Source organism: Bos indicus, chromosome 1 (genome assembly GCF_029378745.1).
Source record: "Bos indicus isolate NIAB-ARS_2022 breed Sahiwal x Tharparkar chromosome 1, NIAB-ARS_B.indTharparkar_mat_pri_1.0, whole genome shotgun sequence".
Lineage (NCBI taxonomy): Eukaryota > Metazoa > Chordata > Mammalia > Artiodactyla > Bovidae > Bos > Bos indicus.
Window position 1 is genome coordinate 54,604,125 of NC_091760.1, and position 14,661 is coordinate 54,618,785.

General features: G+C 37.0%; 1 protein-coding gene across 1 annotated transcript in view; it reads right to left on the reverse strand.

Moving 5' to 3' along the window:
• MORC1 (MORC family CW-type zinc finger 1) overlaps positions 1–14,661 on the reverse strand; it is a 165,231-nt gene that overhangs the window by 115,527 nt on the left and 35,043 nt on the right. Inside the window, 1 exon segment of the mRNA XM_070787520.1 lies at positions 2,273–2,398. Coding sequence (XP_070643621.1) covers positions 2,273–2,398 — 126 coding nt within the window.

A 14,661-nucleotide genomic window follows, 5' to 3' on the forward strand; every position in this document is an offset into this window, starting at 1 on the left:
GTGGTCAATGAAAATACCTAGTTTTTTCATGTAAATGAGTATCCAGTCTAGTATTAATATATTAACACAAATAGATTTTAAAAATCTAAATTCAGGACTGTAAGTATTTATACTACATTTATCGTTTGTACTTCAATTCATATTGTGCCTGATATAAGATATTCCTCCTAGTTAAGGGTCAATTATAAACTCAAAATTGCTTTTTATCTAAATTATTGATAAACATACTGAACAGAATATGATTAAGGGATTAAAAATTCCCCTCAGTCCCTTTTCTAACTTGTCAGAGACATTGGGGTAAAGAAGCTCCAGTAATTATAAGTCAATTCATACAGCTAAAATCCAATGTTCTTTTTTGTGTTTGCAATAAAAGCACAGAGAAATGACTGATGTATAGGTATGTATTCTTACAAATAATATCCAGTGTTCATTTCTAGAAGTATACTGGAGCTTGGGTGGTCAAGTGGACAGAGTATTTAAACAATATATTTTAAACATTTCTATTCTGGTCACATAGGGTCATTCCCAGCTTTTAATTTGTTCTGATACTGCCATTAGAGATAGAGTGCCTTTCAGGGAAGAAATAAAGTAAGGGTGACCCCACAAGTGGTGAGATAACAAGGATAGAACTTCACATATTCTTACATAAAACTTTTGCCACTAGAGAACCTGTGAGGAAAATAATATGCAAGTAAATAAGGCAAATGGAGAGAAAGTTAAGCCTAAGGGATAAAGCCATGGAAAATTAAATCTGTCCTTACTGTAGATACCAAACACCAGATTTAACAGTTTATCAGAGCCCTGTGTAACACATGGCAAAGGTTCAAGCCTCCTTAAGTATCTTTTAAGGAATAAAATAAATATTTATATTATATCTATTCCTGGTAAGATATATCTAAAAATAGTACATTGAAATGTTCATTTAAAAAATACACTAGGATGGGAAACAGCCATCACTTGATTTTAAGTAATTTAGGTAGACAAAATTCAATTTAATAAAATTCCCCCAGAAAATAGAGACAAACCCACATTTTCCATTGGCTTAAACCATTTTGTACCCAAACTCCCTAAGAGATAAATAATTTAATTTGAAAAGATCAGCTATATTGATTGATCCAGGAGACTCTTGGTACTTTCCAGAACAATGAGGCTGATGAAAAGAAGTATCACTTTGATATGATTTAGGGAACGAATAGATTTATAGAGTAAGTCTCAGGCTTCGTATACTTCATTTTTCAAAATATGACCTGCAGTATAATCAGAAATCAAAAGTAAAGCTTTTGAGGAATCCATTGGTGTGTGGTCAGCTCATTCAATTCAGAGATCCACAATTTTTAATATCAGTATTGACATGAGTGATTGCAAGGCCTCAGGACAGCAACTACTTTTCCAGAAAATAAGACATCATAACAAATGTGGATCTATTATATAGAATTAGTGTGCTGTTGGGGAAGGAGCATGGAATTTGAATTGATAAAGAATTCAGAGTAAGAAAATTTGAGTTCTTATCCAGTTCTGACGTTTATTTATTTCTAAATAATGATAAAACATAACCCACAGTGTCACTGCAAAAGTCAACTAAAATAATGCATATCAAAGGGTATATATATATATACACACACACAGTGTACAAGCATTAAATGTTCCTCAGTAGATAGTAAACTGAAAGCTAGAGCTAATCTTATCTTTCTAGCACAATCTCAAACTCACAGAAGGTTTTGATAAATGTTTAGTAAAGAAATGAATGACCACCCACATATCACACACTAAGAAAAGACTGTCTTGATCACACACATAGTTGTACAAGGTAAGTTATACAATATGCAAATATATATATAAATATTTTAAAAAGCTTATGCTAAAATATAAATCAATTAGATACACATTTATACATATATTCTTTCTATATATAAAATATACATATACATATATGTATATGATTTAATAGTTCAAATACATTGTATAAAAAGAAAATGTAAGAGAACTGGATTTTCTTTAATAGCACCTATCACAATCAAAGCACCTAGGATTCAGTGCAGTAAATAACAAATTCCTACTTGAGGCGGACAATCTGAGTGACAGTGTTCACTACACCATACTGTGTTTATGGCCAAATATTTGTTTCATATGATTACTCTTCAGCAAACCTTCCAGAATGCAGTTCAAATTTTATTTGCCATTGTAAAACTCTTCCAATCAAATTAACAATTGGGGTCGGGGGATATTTTACAAATGAAAACTCTATGAACACAATTGAACGAAGGTGAATTACCTGGGTCTGTAGAGGCAATAGCAGAGGTATTTTGTTCTAACTCTTTTGGCCTGAATAAATATTCTCATCCAAGGATCAAAATATAGAACAGATGTATAGGCTCTGAATGACCATCTCTCTGGAAAACTAGAAAAGAAAATAATTGAATATAATAATGACATTATGTGAGAAGAAAAAATTAAGACTACCAAGTCATAATGATTACTACTAGCAACTCCAGAAAGTTTTTTCCTAAACCTAATCACATGACAAATACCAGCAAATCTTATAACACTCACAGACCCCTAAATACAAGGGCTTACCTGAATAACCTACACTTAGATTAGAACTTCCCACAATGCAGGAGACCTGGGTTGGGGTGAGCCCCTGGAGGAGGACATGCCAACCCACTGCAGCATTCTTGCCTAGAGAATACCTAAGGACAGAGAAGCCTAGCAGGCTAAAGTCCATGGGGTCGCAAAAAGTCAGACACGACTGAGCGACTTCACTTTCACTTTTCACTTTCATGCATTGGAGAAGGAAATGGCAACCCACTCCAGTGTTCTTGCCTGGAGAATCCCAGGGATGGGGGAGCCTGGTGGGCTGCTGTCTATGGGGTCGCACAGATTTGGACACAACTGAAGCGACTCAGCAGCAGCAGCAGACTTACATCAGTGGAGAAGGAAATGGCAACCTACTCCAGTTCTCCTGCCTGGAGAATTCCTTGGACAGAGGAGCCTGGTGGACTACAGTTCATGGGGTCGCAGTCAGACACGACTGAGCAACTGACACACACACACACCCCCAGACTTATATCAGCAATAGAAAAGATACTTTTCATTAAAACTATCAGCCCAGAAGGACAAAATCACATCAAATAAACAAAATAATTCCCTTGCTTAAGCATAACAAAAAGAATCTAGGTCCACATGAATGAAATGCATTTCCATGAAGTTACTGTGTGGAGAGAAATACAATAAAATGTTTAATTTACTTTGAAAATTATGAACAAGAAACATAAAACTTCATTCTATAACTGAAATAAGTATTAACATAAGGATTAAAATAAATATTAATGGCCAGTTGAAGGGAGGAATCCAACAATGGAATTGAAAAATAAAAAGAGAAAAGTAAAGGATGGAAAGGCAATGAAATTGAAGCGGAACAAAGTAAACAGCCTACGAGGAAAACTGCTCTTGTAAAACCTCATGGTGTTGAGAAGTCTTTGTGTTGCCAAACACCAACAACTCCAGGGACCTTCAATATTAAAGTATATTTACAAATTGTAAATCCTCTCCAAATAGACAAGAAATAAAGATTAAAAAAGGCCAAGCCATGCTGAAGAAGTAGCACTCTCCATCTACTAGGCCCAAGAAAAGACTGCTATGAAGGCTATAAGGCACAAACAGAAAGCAGGGAGTAGTAAACCTATCGTTTTTACAATCCCACCTCAGTCCAGAGGGAGGCAAGCTGATGGAAAAGAAATATAAAGCCTGTCTGGGTGGAGGTGTTGCTGCTTAATGGGTCACAATGTTGGCAGTTACTCAGTGAGAAAGAACAGAACTCTAAGGAATTTATAAAAATGATGACAAAGCCCATAGGCTTGCAGTCTAAGGATTTCCTGGTTGGTTGTAAGTTCCTCCAGGTGGGATCTGAAGCTCATTATAAATCCATTAATTGTTTAAAAATAAATTCTTTTAAAGTAAGCCTTCAGTAGAATTTCCCAATATTAATTATATAAAAGTATCTAGTATGGCTATTGTTTAGTCACTAAGTTGTGTCTGACTCTTTGCAACCACATGGACTGTAGCCCCCCAGGCTCCTCTGACCATGGTATTCTCCAGGCAAGAATACTGGAGTGGATTGCCATTTCCTTCTCCAGGGGATCTTCCTGACCCAGGGATCGAATGTGGGTCTCCTGCACTGCAGGCAGATTCTTTACCCTCTGAACCACCAGGGAAACCCAAGGTTAATCGCAGTGGTCTTTAAATGGCAAATATGAGTGTAGCTTTAATGTGACAAGAAAGGCTGTGTGCATGAAGATATAGCACTGCAATAATGAAGTTGATTATTAGTATATTAGAAGCTGTACAAGCAAGTTAACACCTCACCTGTAAAGAAAAAAAAAAGTCACCCTAGGACACTATAAAAATTCTGAGTACTTCTCCCATTATTCAAATTCTTTCTGGATCTCCTAATTTGAAATTGCCCTTACAGCTAGAAGCGTTCTTTTAACTTTCCTCAAAGCTAACACTTCTCTGTCATTTGAAGGTAAAAGTCAAAAGTAATTCAGAGCCAAGTTTGAGAATTTGAGAAATAAGGTAAGAGATCAAACTGAGTTATACAAGTTTTGATTAAAAAAACATCACACAAATATAAAATAAGGACACAAATCCTTCTACCTCTTAATAGGTCATTTTCTACTCATTCAATACATATTCAATGAACATTCACAGCACGTGTGTAAGGGATCCTCAAGCCCTTCCTTTGTGAGGAGGGGAATGCACTAGAAAGTCTCATGGGACTTAGCATATAACTACTCAAGGCTAAGATTTATCATGGAGATGTATAAGGATATACAGGAACTCTTACAGAAAAGATAACGGTGTCTGGAAGGATCTTTGCCTGGCTTTCTCACGTTCTGTGCCCCTCATGAAGGGTCACACAGACAATACTCTTCCGCAGCTATGAATATGTAGCAACATGTGTGTGATGCTTCTGCCTAGGGAAGCCCGTTAAGGGAGTAAGTGCTCAAGGTTTTTTTGTCTTTGTTGTTTCTGACTTTGTTTTTTCCCTGGGGCTGGTCATATAAGCACCCTCTGCCTAGCATGTATTAAAATTCCGGAGTCCCAGAAATAATGTAGATCCTCAGCATAAATCAGGTTGTTTACACAGTCTGCACACAGTGAGCCACCTTTATCTGTTAAGAGAAAGTTCTGTATCAGTGATGGGGGGCTGTTTACCAGCTAAGTTCCCAGAAGCCAGCCAAGGGTCAATCTTGTAAACAAACCTTTTAATATTAACATCTCATTTACTTGTGACTAACAGAATGGCAATAATACTTATGCTATTATGATGTTTCAGTGATGGAAAAAGGCGGCTAAGTAGGAAATCTGTATATGAAATAGGCCAATCAATGTCATTTTCAAATGCTTTTATATGATTCTTAAGGTCCTTCATGACCCTGACACCACTTAATTTTCCAGTCTGATCTCCTGCCAGCTTCAGTCTAGCCATTCAGGACTACCGACTTCTCCAGATATGGGATCAAGCTTTATAATCCTCAAGCCTTGGCACATTCAATTCGTTGGCCATTTTCAGTTACCTCCTCTTCACGCTTCAGGAGATCTCATTTGCTGTCAAAGCCTTCCCTCATTCCCCAAGGTTGGGTGAATCACTCTCTTCCAGTGCTTCCCTCTTTCTGTGCCTCCTTTTCATCGCACCTGAGCTTCCCAGTGACTCAGCAGTAAAGAATCCGCCTGCAATGCAGGAGACCTGGGTCCAATCCTTGGGTGGAGAAGATCCCCTGGGAGGAGGGCATGGCAACCCACTGGAGTGGGAGAACTCCATGGACAGAGGAGTCTGGCGGGCTGCAGTCCATAGGGTCAGAAAGAGTCAGACACGACTGAAGTTACTGAGCGTGCATGCATAACACTTAGTCTTGTCACTGCCTGTTTACCAACTGTATCCCCATCAGGCTGTACCCTCTATGAGGCTATCATCCTCATCAATAAGTATTTGCCAAATAAGTGAAAAATTTTCAGGACTTCCTTGGTTTAATTTAGAATAAACAACAGAGGAGTCTCTGTTGTTTTTCAGTTGCTAAGTTGGATCTGACATTTTGCAGTCATACAGATTGCAGCACACCAGTTTCCTCTGTCCTCCACTATCTCCCAGAGTTTGCTCAAATTCATGTCCATTGAGTTGGTGATGTTATCTACCCATTTCACCCTCAGCTGTCCCCTTCTCCTTTTTCCTTCAATCTTTTCCAGCATCAGGATCTTTTTCAATGAGTCAGCTCTTTGCATCTGGTGGCCAAAGTATTGGAGCTTCAGCTTCAGCATCAGTCCTTCCAGTGAATATTCAGGATTGATTGCCTTTAGGATTAACTGGTTTGACCTGATCTCCTTGCAGTCCAAGAGACTCTCCAGAGTCTTCAACACCACAATTCAAAAGTATCAATTCTTTGGGTTGTTGGAAAAGGGTGTTTGCTACAACCAGCATGTTCTCTTGCCAAAACTCGGTTAGCCTTTGCCTTGCTTCATTTTGTACTCCAGGGCCTAAACTTGTCTTTTACTCCATATATCCCTTGACCTCTAACTTTTGTATTCCAACCCTCTTTGATGAAAAGGACAGCATTTTCTGGTCTTAGTTCTAGAAGGTCTTCTGGTCTTCACAGCACCGTTCAGCTTCTTAGGCATCAGTGATTGGGGCCTGGACTTGGATTACTACGATGTTAAATGGTTTGCTTTGGAAATGGACTGAGATCATTCTATCGTTTTTGAGGCTGCACCCAAGTACTGCATTTCAGACTCTTTTGTTGACTATGAGGGCTACTCCATTTCTTCTAAGGGATTCTTGCCCACAGCAGTAGACATAATGGTCATCTGAATTAAATTCACCTGTTCCCATCCATTTTGATTCACTGATTCCTAATATGCCAATGTTCAATCTTGCCATCTCCTGCTTGGCCACTTCCAATTTACCTGGATTCATGGAACCAACATTCCAGGTTCCTATGCAATATTGTTCCTTACAGCATCGGACTTTACTTTCACCACCAGACATGTCCACAACTGAGCATCATTTCTGCTTTGGCCCAGCTGCTTCATTCTTACTAGAGGATTAATAATCACCCTCCACTCTTCTCCAGTAGTATACTGGATACCTCCCATCCTGGGGGGGGGGCTCATCTTTCAGCATCATATCTTTTTACCTCTTCATACTGTCCATGGGGTTCTCCAGGCAAGAATATTGGAGTGGGTATCCTTCCACAGTTCAGAAAATGACTCTTAAATCCAGGTACTGGACTAAATTAGATCCCTTCTGGAATATCTCAGAGGTGCCATATTTCTACTCATGAAAACATTGTATGTTATAATAACCAAGACACTTTTCTAAATTTACTGCCAAAGTCCCTAAAAAATCTATGAAGATTTTTTTGAAGTTGAAACTAACAAAGCCTAAATTATCTTGAATATACAGAAGTGCAAAAAGATTTTTAACTAGTTTAAGTTCTGAACTATAAAGGGGATAACCAAATTTAACCTTAAGGTAGATTATACCTAAGATAAATGTCAACTCAAAGAGATAATTTAAAAGGCAAGTTATAAGCTTCGCAAAGTAATGAAAGTGCTTCTACCATAACCATAGTACAGTAAGAAGCACATTATAACAATTTGAAGCTGTAACTTTTGATGTGTTCCCAGGCAGCTCAGTTAAGACATAAACCAGAGACATTACAGAATGCTGTCCAATGACTGTCAATTTAGAAATACACTGACAATATGGCACCTAATTTCAAAACATTACTTGGTACAAAATTTCAACTCTGTGACCCTGTATTATATCATTGCTTTCAGAATTGCTTTGTCAGATGGGTTCCTCTAGTTGCCTGAGATCTGGAACTGTGATGGATTCCAGGGGTACGAAAGGCCCTTTTGATGGCAGTCAATTCCATGACATGCCTTTTTTCATCATGAATCTGTGACAAGAGTCCATGCTTTCTTCCATTTTATCATAAGGGTTGAATATGTTAAGAAGATGATAAGTAACTGAAAGCAACATGGGTACAAGGAAATCACATGCACAACAGACCAGAGGAAATGGTCATACAATCCTAGCCCCTACAAAAAGGGAAAAATGCTACAAAAGCGATTAAGCCTGAACAATTTGAAAACGTAATTCACAAAGACACATACACCCCCACGTTCACTGCAGCACTATTTACAATAGCCAGGACATGGAAACAACCTAAATGCCAAGCAACAAATGAACGGATTAAGAAGATGTGTTACACTTCTATACAATGCAATATTACTCAGCCATGAAAAGGAACAAATTTGAATTAGTTCTAGTGAGGTGGCAGAACCTAGAGTCTGTCATACAGAGTAAAGTCAGTCAGAAAGAGAAAAACAAATATCATATAATTACGCATATATATGGAATCTAGAAAAATGGTATTGGTGAACCTATTTGTGAGGCAAGAATAGAGACACAGATGATGAGACAGACTTATGAACACAGGGCGGGAAGGAGCGGGTGGGACGAATTGAGAGAGTAACACTGACGTATATACACTACCGTATGTGAGAAGCTGCTGTATAGCACAGGAAGCTCAACTTGGTGCTCTGGGATGATTTAGCGGGGTGAGATTGGTGGGGGGTTGGGGGGGTGGGAGGAAGGCTCAAGAGGGAGAAGATACACATATACATATAGCTGCTTCCCTTGTGGCTCTGCTGGTAACGAATCCATCTGCAACGCAGGAGACCTGAGTTCAATCCCTGGGTTGGGAAAAATCCCTGGAGAAAAGAAAGGCTACCCACTTCAGTATTCTGGCCTGGAGAATTCCGTGGACTGGTATAGTCCCTGAGGTTGCAAAGAGTCGGACTCAACTGAGCAACTTTCATTCCATAACTGATTCACATTGTTGTACAGCAGAAACTAATACAACACTGTAAAGCAGTTGTATTTCAATTAAAAAAAAAAAGAATATTTTACATAAAACTCCATATCAACAAATTTGAAAATCTAAACAAAACGAGTATTTTTAATAAGAAATTATAAATGATAAATTTGCCCTAAGAATTTTAAATTTTGAATAGATTAACAGTTATAACCCAACTGAAAAGTAAAAAAAAGTAGTAATAGGACCACAAAATTTTCAGGGAACTTCTATCCAACCTATAGGTAAATGACGGATTCACTTTATATAAACTCTTTTAAACTAACAAAAGAGGTGAAAAACTTTCCAGCTCATTCTACTATAGACTATACACCAATAGTAAGATAAGGATAATAAAAGCATAATTATAGCCAGTCTCATATGTAAACATAGAGACAAAGAAACATTAAATAAAATACTAGCAAAATTAACACAGTGAATAATACATCATAAACTAGTTGGGTTTATTTGAACAAAGCAAGGATGGTTCAACATTATAAACTCTAATATATTAATACATTGCTTTAACAGATTAAAGGAGAAAAACAAACCTAAATCACTTCAACAGATATCAGAAAGCACTGACTAAAATTTAATATCCACTTTCTGATGTAAAAAATAAAAGGAACTCAGTTATTGCCTTCCTGAAACTGAAAAGGCATTGATTCAAAGGAATAATAACTAGAATAATCATCACATCTAATAGTCAAATGTAAAAAAACTCTATTAAGATAAAAACAAGACAAAAAAGCATGTCTGCTACTACCACTTCTATTTAACTAGCTAATTAGTTAAAACAAGAAATAAAGAAATAATAAGTAGATGGTTGGAAGGCATCACTAACTCAACGGACATGAGTTTGAACAAACTCAGGGAGATAGTGAAGGTCAGGGAAGCCTGGAATTCTGCAGTTCATGGGGTCTCAAAGAGATACGACTTAGCAAATGAACAATAACAGAAATAAAGACATAAAACCATCATTGTTTAAAGATAAAAACTACATATAAAATTTAACTGAAAACTATTAGAATAAAATAGTTCAGTAAATGGTGAGATATAAAGTCAACAGGCAAAAAGTCAATGCTTTGCCATCAGTAAACTAACAAATAAATAATTTGAAAAAGCAATGAAGAAAAAAATAAGTCTTATCTGAATGCTAAGAAGAGTCAGAAAATGCCCAAGAATAAACTTAACAAGAAATATACCAGAACTAAGTGAAGAAATAATAATAGCTAACAATTACTGGGTATGTACAATGTGCCAAAGAAGAATTTAAGCACTTTTTACATCATATATCATTTAATTTTCACTACAACCCTGTGATATAATACCATTACTATCATTACCATTTACAAATGACTACATTGAGGCTCTGTGAGGTTAACTACCTTCCCCATAAAAACACAGCAGGTAGAACTATAAATTGAACTCAGTCTAACTACCAAAGCTCTGTTCTTAATTAGTATGATATACTATGCTGTTATAAAACTCAACTATATAAAAGTAGACGGGAATAAGGACCAAAACATAAATATGCTAGTTCTCCCCCAATTAATCCATGAATTCAATAGACTACCAGTAAAAAAACCCAAGAATTTTTTTGTAATAAAACTTGAAAAGCTTGTTTTAAATATTCATATAAAAAAGAACATCTACAAGTGTAGGCAATTTTTTAGAAGTTTAGGGGTAGTCTTACCAAATAACAAAATGCATTATAAGGGCTACAGCAATTAAGAAATTCTAATGGAGCAGGAATAAAAAATTCTATCAGTGAAAAGGGACAGACTGTCCAGAAATAAATCCATGAATGGTTGTAATCTAGTTTATATTAACAATACACTTCAAATAAGTAAAAAAGGCTGGATTATTTTTTAAATTCTATATCCTTTAGGAAAGCACGAAATTAATCTATCCTTCCCCATGCATATAAACTTCAAAAATAAATCCCAGATGGATTAAAAGGCTATATGGAAATAAATTACAAATATTAAAAGAAATGATGATAAGAAAACATATTTGGCTAAGGACGGACTTTCTGAGTTCAGAATGCAAAAGAAGCAGAGAAAAGAAAGTATTAGTATTAACAGATTTGACCTCAAAAATTAAAAAATGTCTGTAAGACAAAGGAAAATACTAACAATGTTAAAAGTCAAGGGGGGAGCTTCCCTGGTGGCTCAGAAGTAAAGAATCTGCCTACAAATGCAGGAGACATAGGTTCGATACCTGGTCCAGGAAGATCCAGGATGCCATGGAGCAACTAAACCCTCACACCACAGTTACTGAGCCTATGCTTTAGAGCCTAGGAGCCACAATTACTGAGCCCAGGTTCTGCAACTACTGAAGACCCCATGACCTGGAGGCAGTGCTCTGCAACAAGAGAAGCTACCACATGAGAAGACCATGCACTGCAACTAGAGAGCAGCCCCCGCTCGACACACTGGAGAAAGCCCGCACGCAGCAATGAAATCCCAGCACAGTCAAAAATAAAAAAATAAATACATTTTTAAAGAAAGTCAAGTGGGGAAAAAGGAAAGGAGGTGTGTGTTTATAAAAAGCAAAAACAAGCGTCCTTGTGCTGATGAACTGGTGAATTTGCATCAAAGTTTGTTCATTATATTAATGTTGATATCCTTGTTATGATGTTACACTATAGTTTTGCAAAATGCCACCACTGGGAAAGGGTACACAGCCTCGCTGTATTGCTTCTTATTACTGCATGTGAGTCTGTAATTATCTCAATAAATGTTTCAATTTAAAAAAGGCCAAGTGTCAGTCTGTGTGTGTTCAGTCAACTCAGTAGTGTCTGACTCCTTGCAACCTCAAGGATTGTAGCCCACCAGGTTCTCTGTCCATGTGATTCTCCAGGCAAGAGTACTTAAGTGGGTTGCCATTTCCTCCTCCGGGGGATCTTCCTGACTTAGGGATTGAACCTGTGCCTCTTGCTTCTCTTGTACTGGTAGGCAGATTCTTTACCACTGTACCACCTGGGAAGAATGTCAGACTAGAGGAAAATGTTTTCTTCATATTTAATACCCAAAGCATTAATAGCTATACTACACTAAATATTCCTAAAAATCAACAAGAAAAACTATATAAAAGAAATATAAGCAAAACACACAAGCAAATTATGGAATTAAGTGTCCAAAAACATGAAAATATACTCAATTTTTTTAATATTTAGGAGGAAACTGGAGTGCAAAGAAATATTTAATCTACCTGCTAAATTTTTTTAAGTAACAAAAATTCATTATCTCACAGTTCTAGAAACTAGAACTGTGAGACAAAGATGTCAGCATAGTTGGTTTTTCTGTGTGAGCTGTGAAGAAAAATTTGTTTCATGAGTTTTGCCTAGGTTCTAAGAATTTGCTACTTGGCAACATTTTTAAAGATTGATTACATCAAATCATGGTGAGAATCAGGGCACTGAGAAAATTCAGACCATTGGTTAGATGTATAGAAATGTAAGTATTTTCACACAGCACTTTAGCACTATTTAAATTGAAAATTACTACTACTTAATCCAGCAATAATTTTTCTAAGAATGCCAAAGAAGTATTTGTACATGTGCCCTAAAATAAAACAATCAGCATTGTTGAAAGAGTGAAAAAATGAAGTTTAATCAATAGGGGAGCATTGATATATAACACCACATTATACATTATACTATAGTATATAGTAACTGAATATTATACAAAATTGTTATATACCAATATACAGTAACTGATCACTATACAGCCATTTCAAAAATAAGGTACAGCATTTTTAAAAGTCATCTTTTAGAATGAAGTGCAGCATTATCTTCTAAAGGGAACCAGGGTCTCTTGGAGAAATGACTGCAGTGCTATATCAGGGAAAAAAGGAAAGTAATATGAGCCCAGAACATCTTGTGGTTCCAGCAAGTACAAAAGTGTTTTAAAATGATGATGACATGAAAAGAACATAAGATTCAGCTTGAACAGGCTCCCACTAGCCAAAGCCAAATTTAGAACAACTCTAGCCAAATAATTTATATAGACAGTAACAGATTATGACCCTGAAAATAGAAAGAATGAAAAAGAACCCAAGGATCCAAACTACATATAAAAAGAGAAAGAGCAAGAGGTTGAAAGATAAAGCAAGTGTGGTAAAATACCACATTTGTGGAATCGTAGTGAAGTACATTGGAATTCTTGGTATTATCTTTGTAACCCATTCAAAAAGTTTAAATTATTTCAAAAAAAAAGGTAAAGAAGAAAAAATATCTGCATTAAATCTAATAAATTGACAATTATTAAGAAGAAAACTACATGGTATATTTTAAAACTCAAGGTGCAGAATAATTTCTATAGAAGAAGAGAGATTAAAAGGAACTGGGGTGGAAAGTGAGGAAGCACTATTACACCAATTTGTATGTTTATGAAGTTCAATTTGTTTTCAATAATTTAATATATGTATACTACTTGAAGCCCTTCCCGTCATACACACTCCATCCTCTTCCCCAAAGATTAATGCCCCTGGAACAGGTGATGGACCACCATGTAAACAAGCAAGAGTGAGATGTAGTAAAGAGTAAAGAAAATGAACACACAGATCCAGGATTCACTGGCATATCTTACATGTAACTGCAAAGTCTTTATACAGTTCAGTTCAGTTCAGTTCAGTCGCTCAGTTGTGTCCAACTCTTTGCGACCCCATGAATTGCAGAATGCCAGGCCTCCCTGTCCATCACCAACTCCCAGAGTTCACTGAAACTCATGTCCATTGAGTCGGTGATGCCATGCAGCCATCTCATCCTCTGTCGACCCCTTCTCCTCCTGCCCCCAATCCCTCTCAGCATCAGAGTCTTTTCCAATGAGTCAACTCTTCGTATAAGGTGGCCAAAGTATTGGAATTTCAGCTTTAGCATCAGTCTTTCCAAAGAAATCCCAGGGCTGATCTTCAGAATGCACTGGTTGGATCTCCTTGCAGTCCAAGGGACTCTCAAGAGTCTTCTCCAACACCACAGTTCAAAAGCATCAATTCTTCAGGGCTCAGCTTTCTTCACAGTCCAACTCTCACATCTATACATGACTACTGGAAAAACCATACCCTTGACTAGACAGACCTTTGTTGGCAGTAATGTTTCTGCTTTTGAATATGCTATCTAGGTTGGTCATAACTTTCCTTCCAAGAAGTAAGTGTCTTTTAATTTCATGGCTGCAGTCACCATCTGCAGTGATTTTGGAGCCCCCAAAAATAAAGTCTGACACTGTTTCCACTGTTTCCCCATCTATTTCCCATGAAGTGATGGGACCAGATGCCATGATCTTCGTTTTCTGAATGTTAAGCTTTAGGCCAACTTTTTCACTCTCCTCTTTCACCTTCATTAAGAGGTTTTTTAGTTCCTCTTCACTTTCTGCCATAAGGGTGGTATCATCTGTTTATCTGAGGTTGTTGATATTTCTCCTGGCAATCTTGATTCCAGCTTGTGTTTTTTCCAGCCCAGTGTTTCTCATGATGTACTCTGCATAGAAGTTAAATAAGCAGAGTGACAATATACAGCCTTGACGTACTCCTTTGCCTATTTGGAACCAGTCTGTTGTTCCATGTCCAGTTATAACTGTTGCTTCCTGACCTGCATACAGGTTTCTCAAGAGGCAGGTCAGGTGGTCTGGTATTCCCATCTCTTTCAGAATTTTCCACAGTTTATTGTGATCCACACAGCCAAAGGCTTTGGCATAGTCAATAAAGCAGAAATAGATGTTTTTCTGGAACTCTTGCTTTTTCC